General features: G+C 50.9%; 2 protein-coding genes across 4 annotated transcripts; both read right to left on the bottom strand.

Annotated features, from left to right (window-relative positions):
• Nucleotides 1-1,072: 1,072 nt before the first annotated feature.
• On the bottom strand, nt 1,073-4,005 carry LOC119103481 (uncharacterized). The gene is made up of 4 exons (XM_037227036.1): nt 3,957-4,005; nt 2,999-3,187; nt 2,033-2,167; nt 1,073-1,506 (listed from the first exon to the last, which is right to left on the bottom strand). The coding sequence occupies exons 1-3, from the start codon at nt 3,972-3,974 to the stop codon at nt 2,066-2,068; spliced, it is 309 nt and encodes a 102-aa protein (XP_037082931.1). The 5' UTR covers nt 3,975-4,005; the 3' UTR covers nt 1,073-1,506; nt 2,033-2,065.
• Nucleotides 4,006-20,618: 16,613 nt separating this feature from the next.
• Nucleotides 20,619-24,415, bottom strand: LOC119103854 (uncharacterized). 3 transcript variants are annotated; one of them, XM_037227527.1, is made up of 5 exons: nt 24,252-24,284; nt 22,135-22,340; nt 21,608-21,761; nt 21,099-21,234; nt 20,619-20,913 (listed from the first exon to the last, which is right to left on the bottom strand). In XM_037227527.1, exons 3-5 carry the CDS (start codon nt 21,739-21,741, stop codon nt 20,701-20,703), a joined length of 483 nt encoding a protein of 160 aa, XP_037083422.1. In that variant the 5' UTR covers nt 21,742-21,761; nt 22,135-22,340; nt 24,252-24,284; the 3' UTR covers nt 20,619-20,700. The 3 variants fall into 3 exon arrangements, with proteins under 3 accessions (XP_037083422.1, XP_037083421.1, XP_037083423.1); XM_037227526.1 differs by having other exon boundaries at nt 22,167-22,340; XM_037227528.1 differs by lacking the exon at nt 22,135-22,340 and having other exon boundaries at nt 24,252-24,415.
• Between the last annotated feature and the right edge of the window lie 2,386 nt (nt 24,416-26,801).

Here is a 26,801-nt window from a genome sequence, read left to right as displayed (position 1 = left end):
GGTGTTTTTTATGGCCTTGAGCTTTGACCAAGAACATTAATTTTTGCAGATGTGACGAAAGAGGACATCGTGAACATCAATATGACACCCTTTTTGTTGCACTCTTTATGAGCGAAGAAATATCAAGGTATCCCAATTCACGTGACCTCAACCTTTAACCTTGAGAGTGAGCTACTGTAAGTTTGCTTACACGGGACATCGCTGGGATAAAAGTGATACGCATTTTATTGGATATCTTAGATAAGCGATGAAATGCCAGGGTACCCACGTTCTGACCCTTCATTTACCTGAAGGGGTCAAACCAAATGACTTAGAGAAAAGAGGAGTGGAGATTCCTGAATACTTCAGTGGGTTGAACCCAGGGAAAAGACTGTTGAAAGTCTGAACTGGACTGGAATTCGAATAAGAACGCGACGCTTACTTGACGGACATGCAAATCGCGTCACTTAATATAGCATTTCCAACCATATTTGTAGGGATCACATGGATCTTACTTCAAGTCCCGCTGCCTGTCAGGCCTTGTCCTGCCTCGCCTTGTCTTGCACTGTGCCTTGCCAGGCCAGCGACCCAACAGGACGTTCAATTACTGGTTCTCGTCGGAAAAAACGAACAATATTGAGAACCGCTCTCTTTTTTGGCCTTTTCATACAAATTTGAGTGTCTTGATGGGCGTGATGCCTTTCTTCTCGAGCCGTGACCTGACCTGGTCAGATGATGTCTGTTGGATAGCAAAGGCTGCGCCTACTGTGCCTGAAGCGTTTAGGAGGAGTGACCTTTGACCCCGCGCGTGCCCCGAGATGGTGAGTAATGGCTAGAGACATAGTCTTGCACGATTTGGCTCGGGCGTGGGAACTGCGCTGGTCGCCGACGACCAGTCAGTGTTTTTGTCTTGAGGAAAGATCTGGCAAGGCTCTCTACGGGGACAGAAGCTTCATGAAGCCACTTGAAGTTGCTTGAAGTTGATCATGATTAAGTCCTCATGCTGTTGTGTTGTTCCTCCAACTTATGCCGTGTTGAAGTTTTCCCACACGTTTGCCGAGAGCCACAGTCTGCTTAGGTGTATCACAGAGGGCACAATTCGCTTTGTATATTTCACACCGAGGTGTCCTGTGCCCACACGGAAGTGGAGCCACACCTCGATTTGTTCACGTTGACGTTGTATATTACCAAGCAAGTCCCAGCATATCATACCTTGGACACAATTTAGTTCCAGTATGACTCTGGTCTGTACATATCGCCTTTGCTATTCACTCCTCTGTCATGAGGGTCGCGATGTCTTGCAACAGGGCTTCCAACACGCGATGTTTATTCAATGCGAACGCATGCGCAATGCAGCCAAGAACAATGAACATGTGGCGCACCGGCAAGGGAAGTGCGGCACTGCGCTGCCAGCTGATGTCAGCAGGGGTCGTCCAAGGTCGCACAAGGTCACGTCGGCCTAGAGGCCGGGGGTGACTTCGGATCGCGGAAGAGCCCGGCTGATGAAAAGACTAGTGGGCACATCATCTGGAACATCGATAGGGCGTTAGCTGCACCACGACCGTGCGGCCGATTACTTCTAGCGCGGACCTTGACCCTGACCCTTGACCCTAACCCTTGGCCCTGACCCCACCATTAAAGCTCCAGCTCCACCAGGGCCCCATTTCAGCTCCTCGGAAGTTTTTTTGTGGACAATTTCTGCTCGTCATGTGACCTGTGACACAGAGGTTCGAGTTCGTGCTTTCGAGTTAGCTTATACAGAAGATTCATATTTTAGCTCATGCGGAGTCCCAGCATTTATCAGTGCTAAATGTCAGAGCAAGCCCCGGATAAAGACCAGGCACTTCCACGGACACAGACATGCAGAACAGCTGGAGGTCATAAATGCTTATCACTCACACAAGCGGATCAGTGGCGTGAACGCTGATATCAACCTTTAAGGAAGAAAACGAATCGTTCATTAACACTAACGACTTAGCTAACGTGCGATTTAGGATCATTCGACATCCGGCTGACTATGACAACCTGCTGACAGCGATGGGCAGATGCTTACCTTATCCTGCTCTGACGTCATGACGTCCGCGGTTCAGTGGTAACCGTAGCCCTTATCATCCTCGGGCTGCGTGACGTAATAGCCCCAGGGCGCGAACACGTCGTAGCCGTGACCCTTGCTGGGCCCGCGGTACGTCTGCAGCAGGGGGAGAGCTTCAGAGACCGCACACCGGCTGGCGCGGCAGAAGGGCGCGCCGGGGAGGTTCGACGGCGGGATCAGTAGCTTTTGACAATCGTCTTCATGCGAGGCACAAAACAGAATTGGCTACCCCTACCGCGTGAAGTGAGGTCTCTTCATCCGACATGGGTGTGTGCAAATGGCAAGCACACAAGCAGCACGTAGATACGGCACGAACCAACTACTTACAGCACAGAGCAATTCGAGCAATCCATGGAATGTTTGCTGGGTGAATTGAACAAGAACCTGCCGTAATTGAAAAAACACGGGGTGTGTGCGATATGTGTGTTGAAATCGTTCCATTATTGGTCCATTAACGTATTACCAAGAATTACCGAACTATATCAATTCCAATTGGTGACACCTTCAGCATTGCATTTCACTCGCGCGGCTCTCTTCCAGTGGAGCTCGTCTGTCTGTCTGTGAGCCTAGTCTAGTCTGTGAGTCTTTCTGTCTGTGAGTCTTTCTGTCTGTGAGTCTGTCAGTAGCCTAGTCTGTGCTCACGGCTGCACTCCCCTATGCATTATGCGGGTGAAAAAGCAGTTAGTCGGCGCAAAGGAAAACATGCCGCACACCGTAGCGTGGATCAAGCACTTCCGTGGTCAGCGTTTGGATGAAACTAACGTGCATATAACAGCAGGGACTTTAGGCATCGGCGTTTATTCGGATACACATGCCTAACGTAACACCTCAATTTTAACTTAATCTGTGAAATTTCACAGCATGTGTGGCATGGCATGCCTTACCTGTGGCGTGACATGCCCCACCATGCCACTCAACAGCACGCACCTGTATTTTCACGCGTCCGTAGGAGGGTTTGCCGTAGCCTTGTCGGGGCTGGATTTCCGCCACCACAAACTTGTCGCGGCCGTACGGCTGCTCCGGCTGGTAGCCGTAGACCGGCTCTGGCTCATACCCTTGCGGGAAGGCGTCGGCCGCCGCCAGCAGGCAGGCCACGGCCAGGGCCGGAACCATCAGCTGCGGGAGGACAGAGTAACGGCGTCACGAAACTATGCTCACGGCCGCTACCGAGCTTTCGGACCCCACACCAGCACAGAAGCCACGGGCCTCACACCAGCACAGAAGCCACGGACCTCACACCAGCACAGAAGCCACGGACCTCACACTAGCAGAGAGGCCATGGGCCTCACGCCGGCGCAGCGGCCACGGGCCTCACGCCGGCACAGAGCCCACGGGCCTCACACCGGCAGAGAAGCCACGGGCCTCACACTGGCACAGAGGCCACGGGTCACACTGGCACAGAGGCCACGGGCCTCACACCGCCACGAATCCTACGGACCTCACATAGGCACGGAGGGTTCACACCGGACGGACTCCACGGGCCTCACACCGGCAGAGTCCACGGGCTTCACACAGGCGCGGAGGCCACGGGCCTCGCACCTACCGCAGCCTATGGACCTCACGTCGGCACGGGGGCCGCACACCACCACAGAGGCTACGGGCTTCACGCCGGTACAAAGACCTGGGGACGACCAGAGCCGCGGCCAGCGAACTAGCCGAATGAGACCAGCTGGGACCGACACAACGCGTGGAGTCCGGCTACCAGCTGGGCCGACACAAGGCGCGGAGTCCGTTTTAGCGGGCGGAGTCGGCTGCTGCCCAGTGGCGCCTCGCCAGCCAGTCTGCGGGGTCCCACAGGCCCGCCGCCCGGGCGAGCTCGTCGCGACGGCCGGGCACTGAGCAGCACCGAGTGGGCCGGAGCCGGCGGCCGGCGGCCGGAACTCACGGCTCGTGCAGGGCTCATCGTGCGGCGTTGCTCGGCGACTGCTCCGGCGCGGTCCGACGTCGCCTTTATAGCGGCCCCGGCCGGCCGTTTCACCGGCTCCGGACCTGGCCGTCGTGGGAGCGGGCGACCGAGAGCCACGCGGGAGAAGGGCCAAGGCGCGACTCCTAGTGCATTAGGGTACAGGGACGTCAAAAATCACAGGCGAAACGTTGATGGTTGCATGAATAAAATGAAGCTGGCACGCTCACTTTGCCATGCATGGAAAGGTATATTTTGCTCGACAGCAAAAGGCTTGGTAGGTATTTTTGTGGAGCCAAAATGCGGCAAGCAGTGGATATTTGGTTCCTGTGACTTGCGTTTGGTTTTGTAGGATGACATTTATTGATTTGCGGCTTTCGATGTCCGCATACTAATGCGGCAAAGATCTCGAGCATAACGTGCTAAAGTGTGGGTTCAACAAGTGTGTTGATTTTCTGCTCGTTTTCAGATGGTCGCCACAGTAAGCCACAAGTGCTCTGGCTATTGCCCCTACAATAAGCAAGCAGGATTAAATATTTTGCAGCCCATACGACCTCCGTGGCAAGTCCGTGTTGAACTGATAAATGTTAGGCCAGATGTCGCGCTTCACGTTTGATTTTAAGGTGAATGCACTGCCCATACTGGCCATATGCACTGGCTATATGCAATTAACACGCGCTCAGTGGGGAAGGTAATACGACACCAGAAATTTTTTCCAGAATGACTTCCATCGTTGTAGGTAAGTGAATATTTCTTTTGACATAGATAATTAGACATATTTTGCAAGATCTCCGGCCCACAGCAGGTAAAAGTTAGGACATGGCTGTCAGTAAAGACAATTCCGAGAGATTTGTTCAACGCGAAGCGACAGCGTAGTGTTTGAAGAGCTCCTAGAACTTCGAGAGGTTTTCTTAAGCAATTAGACTACTGCACCTGGGCTTACGACCAACTCCACTTATCTTGGTTTAAGTTTGGACGTTAGAGCAAAGTAAAAATGTAACCACCTTGTTGCTGGAAAACTTGCTTTATGAGCCCCTTTTTACGCTTATTACAATTCATCGGTCACAACAACATAAAAATGTCCTATGTAGGCTACATGAAAGTGGTGGCCATTGGTCTAAAACGAATTCGATCAACTTCTTACTTTGAAAAGCATGCTGCCTAGAGTAGCACTCGGCGCCGATCACGACTTCAAATACGAAAATGGTCCGGAAGGCTCCTGGTCATTTTTCAAGGTCAAATAAAGTCACTGATCTGATATGAACATCAGCGACATCTCACTGATATGGGGTGTGTTGGCTAGGGCTCGTTGCGTAAGAAGGCCTGGGGCACCCAGGACAACGGTGTTGCGTTTCACCTTGCGTGACCTTATGTGACCAGAATTTTACGACCTAGGAATTTCAAGTTCACCGCAAGCGAGTTCATGAATAATCTCACTTACCCTGTGAGCTTTCTGTATCAGCTCTCTTAGTTACTGAGATATCAGTGGGATGAAATCCCTCCCCCCCCCCCGCTCCGAACGCGCCACACTAAACCGGCCTCCCGAGCGCGTGTTAATGCTTGTCCGAAGTGAACCATAATATGGTCTATGGCACAAGAGGCCATCTTATTTAGACGATGTGTGACATCTATGAACCCTCAAGGTCTGATCCAAGGGCATAATGCGATGGACGGAAGTTTAGATAGCCAGCTGTCCCCGTAAGTGAGGCTGAACGACCTATGAAAACAATGTTATCTTTTTTATTAATTTGATCCGAACCTTTTGAATGGATGACTTTCTGGGATCAGCCCCCACGCTAAGCAGTGCTTGTTGTGTGAGCCCTGACCTCACCATCCGATCGCGCAATTCCAGGCAACGGCAGAATCTGGTGGCGAAAGCTTAACGTGCCGCACTGCTCGGCACGGTCCGTCTTGCCCTCTGACGTCAACTGACCTTTAGGGCGACCGCTGCCACCGGCCGCAGGCCATATCTGTCAAGGTCAAATAGCGAGTGCCCTAAAGCGACTCGAACCCACCTTACCACGCGTGGGTGGATCGGAGGGCAGGCGCTCTAATCAACTGAGCCACCGGGACTGACTGATCTTGATTGTAAAGATTTTTGAAACGGTCCAATCATGAAGAAAATGCAAGTAAGACGCACATACACAGAGAGCAAAACTGCCCGCGCGGAGGCGGCACCAGGCAATTGGAATGAAGAAACTTTCTGGAAGTATGAATCGGAGATTAGTATGGGTTTGGATTTCGCTTTTGCTAGTCGATGGTATCGAAAGATTACATCCCCTTAAAGCAGATCAGTGCATCGTGTGTCATTGGGGTTTTACATGGCACTCAGCTGTTCAAGCTATACAGAGTCGCTTTCGCTACCTCTCATCATCCTGGCAGGAGGAACGGGCACCGCCGGGCATTGAACCTCGTACCTCCGGCTTCCCAGACTTACGGTCTAACCGCTGCACTGTCGGCACCCCAGATTGACATGTCGACAGATTGCTGGTTAGAAGATGATCTTAAGGGTGATGGAAAAAAGAAATGTCGTCAACAAAAGGTCTTATGGAAAAGATTACATGTGGATAAATAGTATGGCCAAAGACCATGAGGAAGGAACAGCATTAAGAGTTGATAAGCAAAGGCTCATACGGAATCAGGATCGTCAGGCAATAGTCATTTGGTACGAATGTTACATCGTAAAACGTCTGAAAAAGTTCTTAGGCAAAATACTATAAAATTTCATCGGATAAGGGTTGTCAAGGATGAAGAAAAAGGTCAAAAGAGATAAAGAAAGCTGCAAGCTAAAAATCGTTCAGGGTAAGATGGGTGGTGCGAAATGTCGTACTTATATGTTGTGCGATAGTATCGCACCAGGTCGCCGAGATTTAAAGAACCCATAGCAAGAGAAGTGACTGCAGCTCCACAATTAAGGTAATTAAGTGAAGCCAGTGTGGCTGCATGTCTTCAGAAAAGACAGAAACAGCATCAGGTGTGGATGCTCACGGGCTTCCTCTTCCCTTCCTGCCATTCAACTCCGCACTCAGTGAACCAAATCTGATACCTGAAATTCTTACAGTGACACGGTTTCCCTACTGGGCGTGCATCTCCAAAGTGGAGGCGCCAAGCAAAACGTCAAATGTTGGGCGTCAGTTGCATTTCCAGCCGGCGCCGACCTCTAACCGGGCACTCGTTCAGTTCCGACCGTTCGGTTTCGTTCCGGCCGTTCGCCACCGACCGTTCAGTTTCGTCCCCCTGTTCCTGGATGCGGAGGCGCCGTCGCTTGTCGGTCAGGCGCTGGCTACACGTTGTGTGACGCTGCGATGTCGCACCCAGGAACGAAAGTTGTCATGTGACCTTTATCTTACGGGGTCCGTGTCCAGTCATAAATTCGTCCTTGTGATATTTGTCGTGTACGATGTTCTAGCATAGGAACTCTATCCCATCCAGTCTGTATCCCTCATGTCCTGTCTCCATACTGACCTTCATCCGGAACGGGTTTTCCCCGTACGATCCTGTGTGACAAGAACCACTTGATCCTTCACCACTGCGATATTTATCGTGCATGATCTTTCGGCGTGGAGTATTTGTCTTGCTATCGCTTGACGTGCGATACTTTATCACATCGTTACCACACAAGTTACCACATCGATGATGATATTTCCGCGGCGTTCTAAGTATGAAAAAAGACAGTATCAGGGAGTATGGGTGGGAAACAGATATTTTCATACAGATATGCACGACTGTTCCAGTGTACGCTACGATGAGGTGTCGGACATTACGACGCTCTTTTGCGCATATCTAGAATATCGGAACAGTGGCGAATTTCGGGAACACGCAAAAGGCGCAGGAATGCATTCGAAACTGATAACGTATTTGCGTTCGCAGGTAAACCTGTTTTGACGAGCGATTTTGACTGACCACCAGGCTCTTCACCTGGCATTCCGACCACGTGGCTGTCAAACAGAGCTCACGGATGTGTTCTTGAAACGCTTTCGGCGTTATAAACCGAACTATCATCCGTTGTAGTGTCGTTGGCAATGAAATAGCAAGACTTAATGAAATCTGCTCCTGAACCACGTCTTCTGAGCACAGCTGAGCCTGCCCCGAGCATTTTAAAGTCGCTTCTGTTCAATACGATTGTCATTTCTGATTGCGTTTAGCATCCTGAGCCATCAATAGATAAGATAAACATGTGTTTTCCCCTTTCAGCCAAGGGCAAAACCCACATAACCATACATTCCTGCTTGCCACGAACACAACGACCGCTTAGGTGTACCGTATAACACACTACATATGTGCTGAGACTGTTCATTCATTCGACGTGTCCTTTCGATCCAAAAATAGATGTGTGTCGTAAAATCTAGTTTTACCTCATGTTCCCCAACAGAATGCGCAATCACAGGATTTTTGTTCAAAAATGGCGATCTGGCGATCAGTCCAAGCTTTCGAAGAAAAAAACGACCACGAAAGAACAAACTGGAACAAATGGTGGATTCATGAAGATCAAGGGAGTCAAACTAAGCCCCGCATAAGATTCAAGGGAAATCAGCTATGGATATCGTGTGAAAACGGGTGGAAACAAAGCAGACGCTGTTCTGATGCCATCAGGTCTTCTAAAGTTTAGACGCTTCATGCTCAGTTGAACCAGTGGGCTCGAATGCAAAATGTGCAAATGTGCATTACAGGCCCGCATGAAGGATTAATGCATGCTTTGAAAGATTACGAGACCTGACAGTTCTCGGCACTGTAAAGGCACAGGAGCTCGTCTCCACAGCTCACAGGATATGGTGTGCGTGCTGCTGGTAGTCGGTGTCTCATGGCTTGCCTGCCATGGCTTGCCTGCCATGGCTTGCCTGCCATGGCTTGCCTGGCATGGCTCTCATGCTTGCCAACAGCTTGTTTCTGGTTCATACCCGCAAAAGGATCTCTCGTGTGACATTGCGAATAGACCTGCTCGTCCGACAAGCGCCACATGTTTTATACTCACTTCATAGCCCGTTATTCACTCCGGCCATCGCCATATGATCTATTTTGCCAACTTGTGACTTATTCAACACCTGACACGGCTCGCATATGAGATGATCCCGCACTGCTCGGAAGATCAAGGGTGGTGGCACTGCACGGCCGGCGTTGTCTCGGTGGTGGCACTGCACGGCCGGCGGTGTCTCGGTGAGGGCACTGCACGGCCGGCGTTGTCTCGGTGGGGGCACTGCACGGCCGGCGGTGTCTCGGTGGGGGCACTGCACGGCCGGCGGTGTCTCGGTGAGGGCACTGCACGGCCGGCGTTGTCTCGGTGGGGGCACTGCACGGCCGGCGGTGTCTCGGTGAGGGCACTGCACGGCCGGCGGTGTCTCGGTGGTGGCACTGCACGGCCGGCGGTGTCTCGGTGGTGGCACTGCACGGCCGGCGGTGTCTCGGTGAGGGCACTGCACGGCCGGCGTTGTCTCGGTGGTGGCACTGCACGGCCGGCGTTGTCTCGGTGGTGGCACTGCACGGCCGGCGGTGTCTCGGTGAGGGCACTGCACGGCCGGCGGTGTCTCGGTGAGGGCACTGCACGGCCGGCGGTGTCTCGGTGAGAGCACTGCACGGCCGGCGGTGTCTCGGTGAGGGCACTGCACGGCCGGCGGTGTCTCGGTGAGGGCACTGCACGGCCGGCGGTGTCTCGGTGGTGGCACTGCACGGCCGGCGGTGTCTCGGTGAGGGCACTGCACGGCCGGCGGTGTCTCGGTGAGGGCACTGCACGGCCGGCGGTGTCTCGGTGAGGGCACTGCACGGCCGGCGTTGTCTCGGTGAGGGCACTGCACGGCCGGCGGTGTCTCGGCGGTGGCATTGCACGGCCGGTGGTGTCTATCCAGTAGACTTCCAGTAGTATCCAGTAGCTGACTAGCTAGTAGAATTCGCATTCGACTCCACTTAGATTCCATTTGGACTCTAATTAGTCTATCTAATGAAGTCCAATTGGAGTTCCGTTGGGTTCCACTTGGATTCTAGCTCCAATTCCAATTGGAGTCCTTGTAGATTCAAATTTTATTCCATTGAAATTGTAGTTCAACTCCCTAATGCGACTGCTATTGGAGCATCCAGGAGAACTCCAAAATGCAATCAGCTAGAATGTGAAGCAGGTGGCTCAATTGGATCTTTTTTTGCTGGGGCAGTCTAACGGTGAGTCAACACTCATCAAATCGTGACAACGAAATGTCCTCCGGATGGTTCCCTAGCGGTCCAGATGCGCAACAGATGAACCTGCTGCAGGTAGTCGATTACCCGGTTGATTGTTCTCGGTGATGCGCGCCATTTTAAGTCTGAAGGTGGCCTTGATCTTTTGATGGTTCACTGACTTGTACACGTGGACGTGATTCTTGAGGTGGCCCCACAGCATGGAATCCAGTGGCGACAGGTCAGGCAAGTGAGAACCCCCCGCACGGCAGTCTTAAGCTGACGTGCATTCCGCGACATGGTTCTCAACCGGGTCCAGCGAAGACCGATACATGTGCTGTGCGTTGCGTTCTGCTGGAGCCACTCCTAACCACGATGGTTCCCATGAGGTCGCCCTAGGGTCACCCAGAATGGTACCATTGCGGTAGTGGCGTAGCACTCTGAGGTGGTCTGGACAATAAGTCCAGTCTCGTTCTTAAAGAGGTATCTTCTTTAGTCAGCACTGGATTAATTTGATATCACTTATGTATATTTGTGTTTATCATGTGCCATTGCATGTTTTTTCGAATGCCATCGTAGTCTTAATTGGGCGATATTTTTTACCACTAAATATAACGTGACCCAACTTTTATATCGATCACCTTATATACATGATTACTGGACACAGACACAGCATTTTGCCTCTTCGCGACTTCTTTGCAAACCGGTTGCCAGCTTCTCAAAATATGAATTCGTAGAACTTTGGCGTATATCGTTCATTTTTGGCGTATGGTTGTAGAATGCAGTTTCTTAAAGCCAGAATATACAATTTACAACTGCAATCTAAGGAACTCAAAACATACACAGAGAATGTGCAATCTACGACATAAATATAGGCAAGCAATCTTGCACGAGTTTCTCAAAGCTAAGAACTAATATACGACAGATCTTGATTTTGATAAGGCCTTGAAGAATTCAGCAATGCATTTGTGTCGTAGACTATAATACTGACCTCAGGATTGTCACTTATTGCAAGACATTGCTGAATTGGCAAGCCTAAACAACAGGCAACAGCTGCAAAAAGCATAAAAGAGCATAGAAATGAAGTGTGAGCAAGACATACTGGGATGTCCAGTACCCAGGAAAAAGGCCTTGGATGGGGCATGCCAAGACCAAAAGATAAGGAAAACTGCCTGGCCAAGAAGCTTTCTTTACAAAAACATCAAAATACATCTCACTTGTTTGTTGAACCGCTCCCGGCCGGGAAATTTGACTTCCCCTAGGGATTTCCGAGCACAGCTCAAAAATGAACGCTTGCAGCGACACCAACTTTTTAGGACAGGTTCATTTACTAATTTTCATACTTAGTGCAAACGTTAAGTTTTGATCTGCCAAGGCGAGTAACCTAGGTGTGTTCAAGGGGTAAACTTGAAAAAAGAATTTACCACGCACCCCATATTTGTGTGTAACTTGCCATTGCCCAAATTTCCTCTAGTAATAGAACATGATAACACCAACATTTTGCTTATTTCAGATCTTTCGAAACAGACGTGGCCAGTGACCTGAGTTGAGATAAATTTTTGCAATGCTTTCTTAAAAAATGCAAATTTACGAAAGCATAGTAACATACGCAACTATCATATAACCACAGAGCACATGGCATTGCCCTAGGTCATGACCCACCTCTATGGATGCCTCCTGCAAAATACGTGCTGAGCTCAAAATAGGCAGTTGTAAGAGGTAATTTTGGGTGCGGAATTCAGAATTTTCACTGAAACATGTTATGATGTTGTTCTAAGGCATAATGAGGTTATCATAGGTCACGTGAGAACAAGGTCATATGAGGTCATCCAAGGTCAAAAACCTCTGTTGTTAGTAATGAAGAGGCTAGACGAACAGGTGCAACACGTGTAACCGTTGCACCTCTTATACATCGTGTTTGTGCAGTTGGTGACGTATAATATTACGCACCAGCGTACCTGATCTCAGTTTGTTACGAAAACACTGCCGAGCGTTGGAAGGTCTTTGCATGGTGTGTGCAAGAGCTGCGCGATCTTGAATACCTGTAAATGCACAACACACTGTTTCTGATCATAGAAAAGCATTGCACTGGTCACCTAGACCGAGTTAGCACTTCATTTTGGTCTTTCACTTGGATGGTTTGTAAATGTTGCCGAAGATGACTTCAGCCGGCCTCTGAGTCAGCCTAAAATGGTATTTTTATGCCTGGGGTGCTTTTCTCACGCAGCCGCACCTACTAAAATAAACTTTGTGAAAGGCGCATTGAGAAAGAAAAAATATCGTTCTTGTAGGCTACTGGTTGACCAATTTCAAAATTTCGAACAGCAACCTGACTTGGCACGACCCTTATGGGCAAACAAAAATGGTCGGAATGCCCCCCCCCCCCCCCCCCCACCCCAATACAGTCTTACGCTATCGTCTGTGCCCTCAATATCTGTCTTGACATATTGACATCCGTCTTGACTGTCTCGACATCTATGGGAGCAGCCACTCCACACGGATCAGGAGATATGCACACCACTCTCCGCATTTGTGATCTAAGGGATGTTTTCTTGACAGCCATGAGGTGTGCAGAACTGGGATGCAGTCAGATTGGGGTAGCCATGAACTTTTCTGTCACAACTTAGTCCGAGCATTTTACTGGGTGCATTTCTGAAATGAGCGCCCTCGCTGAGCAGTGCTTGTCGGGCGAGCGCTGACCCGATGGTAAAGTTCCGGATGAACGGTAGGGTTTGCGGTGAAAGACCAACCTACCGTACTGCTCGGCCCACCCATCGGCTCCCTTCTGACGTCACCAGAGCGTTTGCGCAGCGGCTGTCACCGGGCGCGGGCTGTCCCACTCGGAGACAAAAGAGAACGCCTAAATCGAACCCAGCCCGACACAAGTGTGTGAATGGGAAGCCGAGTGAAGCTTTAACCAGCAGGGCTATTTGAACGGACGTACGTGCATTGTGGGACGGGACGACTTGGAGTACAGTTCGGCGATGCGTCCTCCATCTGGCTGTACCACGAAAAGAAAGCCCGGGAGTGGAATCAACATGAGCTTCCAACCCATCACCGAGGAACACTAAGATTCAAGACGTTTTTGCTTGTATTTACTTCCAACAGGTTTCGAAGCGTTGGTCGCGCTATGGCCTGAGGCAGTCACTCCCCAAGACCCATATGGTCACCAATCTCTACCAGCTCTGTCTTCCCAGCTTCCAGTTGCCACATGCCTGTTGAGAAGGTCATGTGAGGTCGGTTTACTTTTGCGTATAGATGCATCGTGGCATGTACTCTACAATCGTCTATAGCCTATCTTCCGTACTTGTCAGGCCGCGCCATTCCACATCGAACCGTCTGTTTGCGCCTCGTGCCATCTTCGATGGACGATGACAGAAATATGTGGCAGGAGTTCACAAAACCGCTAATTGCTAAGACGTTTCCCTGTGAATTACATTTCATTTTAAGCTTTTCATAAGAATTCAGTTCCATGTCGTCTTGAAATGGGAAATCGCCCGTCCGCAGCGAAACAGTTTTGGAACCTACAATTGTCTGATGGTGTTTGTCATTTCAACATGATGGACCCAAATTAAAGTGACCTAAGTCAGGGGAATGTCAAGATCTGGACGTAGATTATTTCAACATTAATGGTTCAGCATCCCCCCCCCCCCCCCCCAACCGATTTTAGAAAGTAAAGCCCCTGCAAGGAACCACACAAAATCAAGCATTTTTTGTTGAAAATTTGGGTACGGGTGCATACGTGCCACCATAACACTCCTATATGCACCGCTTTCAGCGTCATGCTGTAGTGAAATGATTGGTAACATTCAGGCCACATGCACGTAACAACCATGCCCGATACCAGTGACGTCACGCCAATTTATCGCGGCCGTCCGTAAACTCCCACGGAGGTAAGCGGTGAAATCTCAATCAGTGTTCATGAGCCATCTACACGACTGGCGCCACGTCTGTTCTAGTCGTTTCACGTTTCGTGACCGTTTCCGTTACGGGCGATTGCCTATTGTGATGAAATCAGTGACAGTGTGAGGATCAGTCATCCCGGCATAAGAAACAAACGAACAAACTACCCGCCGCCTCCCATTACACGGAGCGTGGGGACGCCCTCCGACGACCCGCACTCGCAGGTCGTGATTCAAGGATGTTTCAAATCGACGTCTGCCGACGCTTTTATACCTCCGCTCAACGCCTCGGTTTGCCCCTCATGGGCGCGTGGGCCGCGTGCCGCGTCACCGCATGAAGTCTGTGCCACTTGGCTCATAGCCGACCACAGCCTCTCACAGAGGTCCATGACTCGCCTTATCAATCGGCCCAGTTCCCACCCTTTTCATCCAAGCTTGCCTGAGGCACAGATATCGTGTCTGGAATTATCTGTGGACATCACGATCATGACAATGCCCAGGTGATCATAGGACATAACAAAAAACGCACTAAGTTAGGCATGTAAGATGCGAATTCAATGCGCAGGTCATCTTAGGGCAAACCGACCAAATGCATCGTTTGGTGGTTACACGCTAGACACCACACCACGCACATGTTATTGTGCTGTTTACATCAGTTGGCCCGTAAAGCATACGCTATGATGTGCATTGGGGCCAGAATGTCCTAATGTTGACCCTCTCAACTAGGCATGACTGAAGAAGTATGGATACCTTGCAGTGTATGTTTAGGGTAATAAATATTTATATGAGCACTGCCCATCTATATATTATAAATATATATATATATATATATATATATATATATATATATATATATATGTATGTATGTATGTATATCGATGAGGAGTTGGGAGTGTGATGGTTAAGATTCAGTTCCCTGCGTCGCACGCCTTATATGCTAGGGTGGGAGGCAGTGAACGCCAGATAGCCTCAGCATTCGAGTGTCGTAAAACCCAAAATGTTCCAACACATCTCTAGTATTGCACGTCAGGACTGAAGCAATTGAGCAGATTTATGCAACCGTTAGTGGGAAGGAAGGCACCCCACTCTTGCGATATGACCGAACTTGAGATGACACCAGGTCTGTAGCAGTGCATAAATAGACATCTTTGGTGAGGCAGCCATCCTGATTTGCACATTGCAGTTCTATTTGATCGGATTAATGCAAAGGTTTCCATTGGATACGCCATCTAATGTTAAAACTTTCGTGACGTCCGTCCGTCGCTGACGCACGAATGCAGTCACGGGTCGAACCCTATACCAGTAAGCTACCTAACCAACTCTGACGGGCCTAGTTGTGTCTTTTGCCTAGTAGCGCCTTCCTAGTGGCGCCTTGAGACTCTCCGCAGTCTCGAGACCCCAACCGTCTCGAGACCCCGGCCGTCTCGAGACCCCTAATCGTCTCGAGACCCCAGCTGTCCCGAGACTCTCACCCGTCCGGAGCCACCCGCCGTCTAAACACCCCAGCCATTCAGAGATCCCCGGCCGTTCCGGGACTCCCGGCCGTTACGGGGCTCTCGGTCATTCAGAGACCCCCAGCCGCCTCGAGACTCGGGCCGTCTCGCAGCTCCGGCGCCGCTCCGGAGCAGCGACCCCGGCCAGCGCCGCTTTCTTCGGCAGTCGAGCGCGGCGGGACACGGTCCAGCAACGCCGCGTGTCGCAGCCGTCGGGCTCTGTCCTTCCTGCCAGAGGAGCGCGCCGCCACCCGCCCCGACGCGCGTCGCGCCGCGCGCGAGCGAGCGCCAGCGGAGGCGCTGGAGGAGGCTCGGCCGCCCCACCGGCCGCCGGCCGTTGGATGCTCAGCTGGAAAGTGAAAATGGCTCGGCGACAGGCGCCAACCGCGCGGCGTCTGGCTGACACCATTTTAATGCTTGGCTGCACACGGTGCTTCACGGGAAGAGCGGGCAAGGGGGAGAGGAAGGGCGCGGTTTCTCTTGCAGCTGGACGCGCTGGGGCGGCGCGCCTGCGTGCGTTCCGCCACTGGATGCTTACCGCGAGAGGGTGTGATGCGGTGATAATAGAGTTGCCCGCGTTTGTGGCTGAAGAGAGCTGGTCGTTACTGGAACAGATGGACGAAACGACCGTGTCTCTAGGTACACTGGGTACTGGGGTAAGTACTGGACAGGGCAGCCACTGGGATGCACTGGGGCAAATGGAGTACGTGACCACAGTACACTGGGGTAGTACATGACAGTATGTGATCACCTTTTCGCAACGCCACGCCACTGTCTTTGCGTGAAACAATCTGCCGTAATCTATCACAGGACTTTCTCTGGTGAGCCCACGAACCCAGTGTCGTAAAGGGGCGTTACGTCACCGCGACTCGTGCCAACACACATGTGTGATTGCACGAGTCCGGTCAAGCGAAGGGAGGCGTCCCCCTGCCTTCTCCTCGGTGATGGTCAAAGATCCTGTGGTCCACGGGTGTTTGGGAAAACGTGTACTGCGCTTGATCTATCAGCGTGCAGTTTAACACTGTGTAGAAAATGACGGTCATTAACCGCTGGTATTGTGATTTATCTCTTGTTTTTCTGGTTTCTTCCTGCCGCTGATTTCTAATTCGACCAGGACTTCGACGGAGCATGAACACTCAGGCACGACTAGGCCGTCGCATGTTGGACACGGCACTCAGATCATTACGTCTATAGGTCCCCACCCGCCCTGTACTTCCAGCTGAGCCAGCAGTCCGATGACCCCAGGTGGTGGCGCCAGCGGCCTCGGATGCACCGGCCTAATTGACTCGAAGCAACGGCCGCCAGCGCGGTCGACTTCCCATGGACCGTCTGTCGCGGATGGAGTACGCGCCGCGTCATACCTCCCCCCCCCCCCCCCCCCCCCACCCACGGTGACGTGGTAGCCGGTGTGCAGCACCGGTGCTGGTCAGAGGGGGCACGCAGCGATGTTCAGCGTGAAGGGCCCGGGCCGAAGCCGAAAACTTTTGTCTTGCGGTTCCCCGCCAAAATTCTGACGGTTAAGTTGGTCGGTTCCAACAGGTGCAGAACAACAGATATGTTGTCATCGTTTGTATTATTCTGTTAGATGACTTCGGCGCGGCACCACGGCCGTGAGTGGCGTCATATTGGCGCGCACGGTTGCGATGGATGCTACATTTGCAAGTACCGCTGTATCGTCCCCAGTGTTTCCACGGCTAATCCGGGGGTTCGTAGATTTATTCCAGCACTGAGGTCGAACCCGCAATGTAATGTGTTGCGACGGGGCGAATTTTGGCCTCATGGTCAGCGGCCAAGCTCCTCTATCAGACGTGCGATTTTCGACGCCCTCAGACTCTATTCTGTTTTGCCGGCATCGCATAGGCAGAACCCCATATACGTTTGTGGGTCCAGACGTCTCCGCTCGAATGCCTCTGAGTTTCGCACATTGTATGCTGCGTTGAACGCGTCGCGTAAGAAGCATTTGTCCGAGACACTGCTACACCTCTCATGCTTTATGCAGTTTCCCAGGTGTCGATCACCAGCCCCTGGCGCCAGCTGCCGGCCAAGGGATTCATCAGCGCGATTGGCATACATGCCATCGGACAGCTACGTCATGATGCACGTCAGGGACACATCCCAGTGACATACTGCGCAGCCCGCGAGACGTCGTGATGCGGGCGGCTGATATATTGGGCAAGCCCGTCCGCGGTGCAAACAGTCGCATTGCGCAAACGGCGAGATGCAGTGCCGACAGAGGCCCAGGTTCATGATCTTTTGGCACTAGGGCTGGAGCGAACTGATTCATTTTACAGATTAATCGGATTTGGACCCGGACTTACCGGGGGGACAGACTCCGGTGACTAAAACACATACAAACATACCTAGTAACCTCAAACAGTTTGAAAATAGGAACGTAAGCTTCCTTCATGTTTTAGCTCATTGTTAACCTGTCACACACCGTTCAATCCACCCGAAAATGGTGGGTATTCCATGCGAGTTGGCGAGCAGCCGACCCGTGTTTCTCTCCGGCGGAGACAGCCGCGGCACTCAGGAAACTCTACGTCAGAGGGCTTCTGTATTGGAGGCTGTCAGGGCAGCCACATAGAGGAAGCACGGATGGTTCGTTCGGAGAGCTGAGAACATACGCATCGGCATTGCATACGCATAGCTCGTGATTATGGCGATTATGGACTGTTTGCGGCTCCACAGGAAGCTCCACGCGGAACAGCAGTCAATCTCGTCAGAGAAATGTGAGCATGTGCCAGCTGGGTCGCACAGTACTCAGTACATGTAAAATAGAATATCACACAATGGAATATAAGTAATCTTATCTTGAGCGATCAGCCTTCATACAAATGCCGACATTGGACGCTCTCTCCCTGAACGATAATTAGACGTGACTGCTGTAAAATCGCGACAATGTGCTGCCCACCCATTGATCTCTGGCACACAAAACGTACACAGAACGGCGCATTGACAGAAAACATCCACTCAACAGGAAGTCCACATGAGGCACAAAAGCTGTCTTTGCTACACCACTGAGCTCCCTGGCTGGTATCACAGCCCCACGGCAGGCAGGGGTCCCGGCAGGACGCACTCTGTCCCAGTGACGGCAGAGGCACACCGGGGCGCGCGCAGACATTAAGCAACACAGGACAGACGATATGGCTGCAGGACAGCGTCAGGATGTAACATCGTGGTCTGTTCTACGGGAGACCACACAAACAGTAATCTCTCTATACAGCGGTCCTTAGCTTATCACTTCATTAAGGGTTGCTCGAGCGACAAGTATTGTATATTTGTTTGAAATGGCTTCCCAGATTTGACGCCGTAATCAGCTGCGCGTCTCTTTCTTACACAAGACAGTACTAATCGCATTTGGCAACGCATCGTTCTCTCGGAGTGCGTCAGAAACGTGACCAAAACTTCGCCGGGTCAAGAACCGTTTATCATTCCCTGGTCCTGCCGCCGGAATGAGTCCCACGAGATGTGATGTCACCTCTCACCCAGAACTGTGGAACATCCTCCCCGAAGTCACCACTTACGTCCCAAGGTTGCGTGGGTAAAACGACGATCATAATTCGAAATGCGCCCTTCAAAAGGTACTACCCTTATTAAAATAATAGCTATGATAATACGCAAAACACACGGGTAACACAATGGGACCTGCAACCTAGAAAAACAGGAGCGTTTCTGCCGCAGCAGACGAGTAGGCATGTGGTATTGTTTGAAAACGCGGCTTCTTCCTTTTGTACGTTGGATTATGGGAGTCAATTGGTCCTTGTGGATGATGTCTTTCTGTCAATGGCAGTGTTCACTCCTTCGGTACCGGATCAAGTTCCATTCAACTTTGCCATCGTCTGAGCGTCGTGATGCACTGCCGACAACGACGTGATGAGGACAATATGAACAATGGCGGCCTGCACGTGCGCTGACTGGCATGTGCCACGATGTGCGCGCAGTCATGTTCCAATTACTTCATGGCGGCTATGACACGCCTGGTCATTGACTGTAGCGGGGTACAACGAATCACCAGCCGCTTACTACACCCGAACGTCCGGCATGGCACACAGGTGGGAGCCGTCTCCGCTCTAGCCCAGCGAGACCTCGCTCCGGCGGGGCGCGGCGCACCCGCCGAGGAGCGCCGCGCCGCTCAGCAGCGGCATTTATGACGTGTGTCTTGTCCACGCACGGACCAGGAATGGCACCGGAAAGACAGCCAGAGGTGTGGCCTGACCACGTGGCCCACACAGTTTTAAAATACGCAGTGGAAAGTGGAACCCCCCTTCTACACATACACACGCACACACACACACACACACGCACACGCACACGCACACGCACACGCACACGCACACGCACACGCACACGCACACGCACACGCACACGCACACACACACACACACACACACACACACACACAAGCGCGCGCATGTTGAGGCACCGACAAAGGAAGTACAACGGTATATGCACGAAGACTGTTGTTCAGTGGTGAGCCACACTGTGGTCCGGCACACGTATGACCCTCTAATTACCGCGCAACACGGCAGTGTGAGAAAGCCCAGACAAGTTAGCTGCATCGACGGCCCAAAACACAGGCTCATGAAATCCAAGGCGCAGCACTTTTAAGTGAAGATAAAAATACTACCAAACGCATTTGTTATATGAATACCCACAAAACGTTGTACGACAACCCCCACACATTACGCATCTCTCGACACGCGGAAGATGTGCTTAAACACCAGGACAAAGGCTGCTTGCATGGGATTTAGGCATATGTCATTTATGCAGCACCGGCCATATACATATATCACTTAAGTAGTAAGGGGTGAAACACGGGAACACAACGGACCAAACGACTGGACGACGGAACGGAGGGTGGCGCACTTCAGCCTCAGGTGGGTCACGTTCAACGCGATTTCACGGTGCCAAACGCGTGCCGCACGTGCCGGAAGACGGCCCAGGCGGCAGAGGAGAGGCACGTCGACGACTAGCTCATGGGGGCACATGATCACTCAGTCTTGCATAAAAACACGTACTTGTCTGATCACAAGTGACTTCATGCAATGACATCGGTCAGCATATCTGTCCCCCCCCCCAACCCCCCAGATCCTCCACCTTGTCCCGCGCCCGCATCTCTCCACATGCCATTTACATTGTAATCCCCTCCAATTCACTCCACCACCTTAAGTCACCACGCTGCCGTCCGCGTCAGCAGCTGGGCGCATAATCCCGATACCAGGAATCCGGGTACAGGTACTTCTGCAGCTCGAAGCCCACCCAAGGCACGGGCATCTCGTAATGACCGAAGGCGCGACGCTTCAGTGGCGCCGCCACCAGTCGGGCGGGGAAGCAGTGAAGCTCTGGTTCCGCCGTGCAGTCGGCGCCCAGCGAGCGGTGCAGCCAGCCGTCCCGCCGGTACATCTGGCGAGAGGCGAAGGCGTCGGGGCTCTCACGCGCCGCGTCTCACACGTCTCTCACACGCCTCTCACTGTCGCGGACGACTTTCGGTAATCAAAAGGGAGTCCGTTTTCAAACGCATCAACAGATAGGCCCAGCGTCGCTGGGATTAAAGAGCGCACCGGGGCGGCCGGGGTCGGCACGGCTACCTTGTTCACAGAGTCGGGCGCGAAGAAGATGAGCTGCACGAGTCCGGGCGTGCCGTCCGACCTGTAGACGTCCAGCAGGCCCCGCCGCGCGTCCAGCTCGGCCGTGAAGCCGGCCGCCTCCAGCTGCGTCACCAGGCTGCAACGGCGCCGCGATGAGTCGCAGGCTCCAGCAGCCGAGGGAGGAGGTAGCGCACGGTCAGCGCAGCTCACGCGGAGGGTTCAAGCAATAACACAGCACGTAACACACTAGCAGCACACACGACACAGAGGCACAGAGCGGCAGCGGGCGGTACAGAGGCGCAGGCGAACACATGAAAGCGGCACGCAGTCTCGGGCGAACACACGAACTCGTCCACCTCCGGACCACTCTGCGCCTTGTCCTTCTGCCGGCCTGTGGGCCCCGCCTGACCATCCACGGGAGCAGCGCCTGAGTCAGCTCGCTAACCACGGCCCTCTGCGGTCCCCTGTGGTCGGCCGGCGGCGGCGGCGGCGGGTCCGTGAGCACTGACCTGTCCTGGCGGTCGTCGGTGGCCTGCTCCCGCAGCACGCACAGCTCGACGTCCGACTCCCAGGCCGGGTTGCGCCGCTCGTGTAACTGGCCCCACAGACTGCCGTAGCACAGCCAATAGCGCAGCTGCAGCATGTCCAGCACCAGCCCAGCCTCTGGGGGCAGGACGCCGCAGCTGAGCCGTGGGTGCTGCGCGTGCGCTCGCGGCAGGTGGGAAATAAGCCCTGCGCACAGGCGGCCTGTCTACGGGTCTCCGTAGGCCACGTTGAGATGCAAAACAAACTAGATCCCTACCGAACTGGATATTCTGAGTCTCAAGAGCACCCTGGTATAAAGATGGGTCTTCCAGCACAACACCTGAAAGGTCCGCAAATCCACATCCGATCATTCAGCACACATCTCAACCCGTACATCAGTGTGAGGATAACATACGCAGCGAACCGGCCCGCACGTCCATTGACACGTTTCAGAAAATCCCCAAAATCAGGAAAAATCCTGGAAGTAAGATAAAGCCATGCAAGCATACACCTTTCTCGGACAGTCTCCAAGAGCAGTTGTACCCTGCGCAGATGACTCCAGGTCGTCACGATGGGGGAACAGCCGTTTGCTGCATGTACGCTGAGAAAGTCGGCTGATGACGAGCCCCGCGACGATCAGGAACCAGAGCAGCGCAAGCATGCGAACCCAAAACCCCCAGCCGCCTGACAGGAGCCTCCACATTTTCATCTGTTTCCCTGGAAACACACAAGGGTGCTGGCATATGACGAAAGCTGCAGGAACAATTGCATGATGCATATGCATTCTGTGTATATTTTTGCATGCATTAAGGCATTCACACCATAGCGAATGTTGGACCCTGCACCATGCATTCAGAGCAATATAGTAATTTTCTATTCTAATCAACCTTATTGCTCACCCTGCAGACTAACATAACCTTTATCACCTGCTGGTTCGTGACTTTGCTGTCTGCCTGCTCGACATTTATGTAATGTAGCACATGCTTATGAAATTAAAGACTATGTCCGTGAGCGGAGTAAAACTGCATTTGCATGATTGCAAAAACAAATTTGGAAGCGGGGTTATATCATAAAACAAGTAACCTTGCCTGAGATAGACAAACACGGCTTATAAGGTGCATGTGAGGAATGTATCACCACAAATAGGACATTTCCTAGATCTGCTGAAATTTAAAGCACAAAAAGAGTGCTGTTCCACTGAATTATGTAATGAGATGAATAGCTTTAACCACAAGTGGAGAAGAATAGGGTTTATATAGCCAGCCATGCCAGAAACCTCAAACCACAAAATTATGGTGGGAAGTGAGTGCACGAACCACGCAATACCCAACTCAAGCAGATGTGCAAGCATTCTTTCGCACAAATACATGCTTTCAGACCACAAATGCATACACCACACACTTACACCTGCATGTATGCATTCACACCCTTCCTGCACACAACATTTGCAGTAAATACGGTGTTGTATGTGATCACAGTGGCACTCGTTCCAAAATGAGCGAGTGAAAACTAGGCATTGTGGGCCCAATGTGGACTATGCTGTAGATATTGCCACCTGTGAGCAATTATTTGACGTGATGTGCTTGCACACATCATAGACTGTGATGATGTGTCAGGTATGACTGGATAAGACTGCCAGATATTTTGTAGTGATTGATTGTTGCACTCACCATTTTCTTGCGATAACTCTGATTGTGCATGATATGCTTTGCAAGCAAAATACAAAACTTTGACTGAGACTTTGACCTTGCATGTGGTTACCAGATATATTTAAAGTTCTAATGTTTGAGTGCTTTTAAGTTGTGTTCTCATCATATGTTCCAAGATTTATTAGGAACTTTTTACTTTAAGAAGCTTTTCACTTGCATAACAATTCGAAGTTGACTGACTAAGGGACAAAAACCTCATACTTTACTATGTGCTTATTCATGACTAGTATGCATTATTACTGAGTGAAGGGGTCTGAGAATAGATTTGGCTTGGGCTAGCTTCCTTCAGCCACACATGTGGACCAATATTTTACCAGCTATTGGCTGACTTTGCATGCCCAGCTCTTCATATCAACAAAAGGGTCTCAGCAGCAAACACAATTTGAATAACAGCCCATTTACCAATATTTAGCTATTGGCTTTGCCCAGTTCCTCTCAACAATACATGGCTTTCTGCAGCAAATACAATTTCAATAACATTCCACTTATAAACATTTAACCACCACTAACTTGTCATTATTTGCCATCATTTTATTATACTGTTTTAATCTGGGGGTTGCCAAATGTCCAATTCATACCATACAATTGAAGCATACTCATGCAAGGGACACAAATATTTCCTTATGCTGGGAATCACACACCTGTTAGATGGAAAACAAGACAAAAATCTTATTTAAGTCACTATGGGCACGGTTTGCCATTTATGCTGGCATGACAGCCTGCTGTCATGACTGAGCTGCAAAGTTAGGTAGCTTTGGCTGCATCATACTATCCCAGCATAGATCTCAGACAAAACATTAATTAAAAAACATGATATACACTTGATCTAAACGGTTTAAATGCTTTCTTTCGGTTCCTCTATCAACCAATCGGATTTCAAATGCATGTGATATAGAAGTGTGAGACTATGTGAACAAACCTTAAACGGGACCTCCCCAACCCATGTCAGGAAACCGTCCACAACGCGCGGATCCTCCGCCGGTTTGCACCCATCTTTTGTCTTTGCTGCGTCCGTGTTGTAGACAATGTACAAGGAAAATGCTTGTCTTAAAGTGCTGCTTTCACTACTTCGTCTCACGTTTCACTACTACTTGCAGGGAACTAAAGTTAACTCCAAATTCAGGAAACAATGAGACACTTTTCTCCAAGCCAGAAACAGCTCGTAGTAACCTACATTTTCACGGATCGGTTGAATCTGGCGACATAAGATTACAACATTTAATTTGTCCGCTTCATGTCGCAATATATAACGTACGTATATGACGTGTAACCAATGAAACAGAACACACCACTTCGAGCACTTTTCCCACGGTTTGACAAAGATGCGAACACGTCTTTTGCTTCCACAGACATGTGACATACTGCAGTCATCAGACTGCTTGACTCAAAAATATTGCTCACACAGGTAATAACATTTGTATTACTGACTGACCTTGCACAACGCTGGAGACATGACAAGTGCATGTAGTTATGGATAGATAATCAAAATGCAAGGAAGTGATGAAGCAGCTGGTGCACACAAGGCTCATGATAGAAAATTATGAAGTACTATCCAAAAAACCCAACAGCAATGCTTCTCCACCTTCCTCAGCACCCAGCATCTCACGCAAATTGCAGCGACTATAACAGTGATGACTCACGAGTAATGCTTGCTTGCATGCAAGATTTGTTTAGGAAAAGTATCACGCGAGCTTGTACCAGCCATGTGCATTAATAAGTAGTGCTGACTTGTCCCCACTGCTTGGATGAATCGCTAATATAATGGTGTGCAATGGATTAGTTACATGCTGTAATATCTTAATAGGTTCAAAATGCTAGCAAGGTCATAATGAAGTAGCAAATTGCCTTTGAACACTCCTGCAGCAGGGGTGCTGGTGTTTTTTTCAGTTTGCCGACATCACTACCTTGTCATGCTCAAACACGAGCCTTAAGATAGAAGCCGGTATCAATATATCACATTTTATTGGGATTTAAAGAATACCGAAACAATGTCCACTCTCAGAAGCACAAGCCTCGCACGCGCACTCACCATCACCTCAAGATCAATACAAGCCACTGGCACACACCACCAGTCATCACACCCACCTTAAGCGCTTTATTCACACTCTCAAATAAGTGTGATCACCCACTTTTACGACCCGCAGGACTATCAAATTGCAGGTTTTCTCGCACTTTCCGCAGTTTTTCGGTTATAACACCCCATTTCACCGTGAGCTCCTTTTTAAATAAAGTCCCAACGGGGGTTCATGGTAATACAACTCAAGAGGCTATGCTTGTAGGACACAATTTTGTGTTCAAGATTTAGATTTGTCCTACAATATGTGTTAAGTATTAAGTAACAGATATGTAGGTTGCTATTTTCGGCGACATGGTCCTAAGCCTAGTACCAGATTGGTTCGTGGTATCTTCCTGGTCTGGAACCAGGAACTGTTTCCCGGGAAGAAACTTTGGTAACAACGCAACTGTTTGCTTACCTGACGCAATCCTTTCCCAGGGAAGGATTAATAAGATCCAGCTAGTCTGTGTTTGTGATTGAATGCCTGCGAGCAGCTGGGATTAATCGGTGCCAGATACGGCACCGCCGTAGCTCATCTGCGGAGCCATGGCTAACTGTCCAACCTGCATGCGACAGATGAATCAGCTAGCTCCACACGGGTTCTACACACGCTGCCGTGTTCAAGCAGGAAGCTCAGAAGCTCGTAGTACAGTACACAGGCGTTGTGCTCATTTCCACGAGGATGACTCAACGGTGCACGGTGCAGGGCGCGCGCACGTGATGTCTCGAGACCATGGGCGGACAGCACTCCCCTTTCGAACTCAGCTTTTACTGCAGATCTTCCCCCTAGTTCGCGCTGCCTTGACCGTGTCTCACGACTTGAATTATCGAGCAAGCCCAATAGACAGACAGAATGTTACGTCTCAGGCCAAGCTGTTATCGCTGTTCCCATGAAAACTCTGTGCGCTGAGAACATTGAAAACCCACTGCGCTGATCTGGATACCGAGCCACGTCGAACTTGCTGGCAAAAGGTCGGTAGATCAGGCTACAAAGTCTGCGACGTCCTTACAACGAACAGCACCCTCAGAATTCCCGCTAATGAAATGTCAAAATGAACGAGTAGAAGGTTATCAAGAGGCACGCCGCGTGGAGCGATAAGCACCATCATGGCAAGGCCATCTGTGGGCGCCTGGACATTTGGAGCCTAGCGTATGAACAAAAACATGGGCGCTCAGAAACGAGAAAGGTTTAGGTCTTGAGAAGCGATATTCAAGATGATTTTTTTAAGTCAAATCCCATACCAATGATGAAAGCTCCCTTTTGGACGTCAATACGCTTGTAAACCTGTCCCTCCTCCCCTCCAACATCATCACCGTCATGTCCCTCAGCTGCATGACCCGTACTTAGCGGGGCCCATATATCACTTCTTCATGTATGTGCTGATTCCCCGTCCCTATACGTGACCTTGTGAA

The sequence above is a fragment of the Pollicipes pollicipes genome, unplaced genomic scaffold (assembly GCF_011947565.3).
Source record: "Pollicipes pollicipes isolate AB1234 unplaced genomic scaffold, Ppol_2.1 Scaffold_5724;HRSCAF=6776_pilon_pilon_pilon, whole genome shotgun sequence".
NCBI lineage: Eukaryota > Metazoa > Arthropoda > Thecostraca > Pollicipedomorpha > Pollicipedidae > Pollicipes > Pollicipes pollicipes.
The sequence above is the reverse complement of the archived record's forward strand: the minus strand, read 5'-3'. Positions and strand labels throughout refer to the sequence as shown.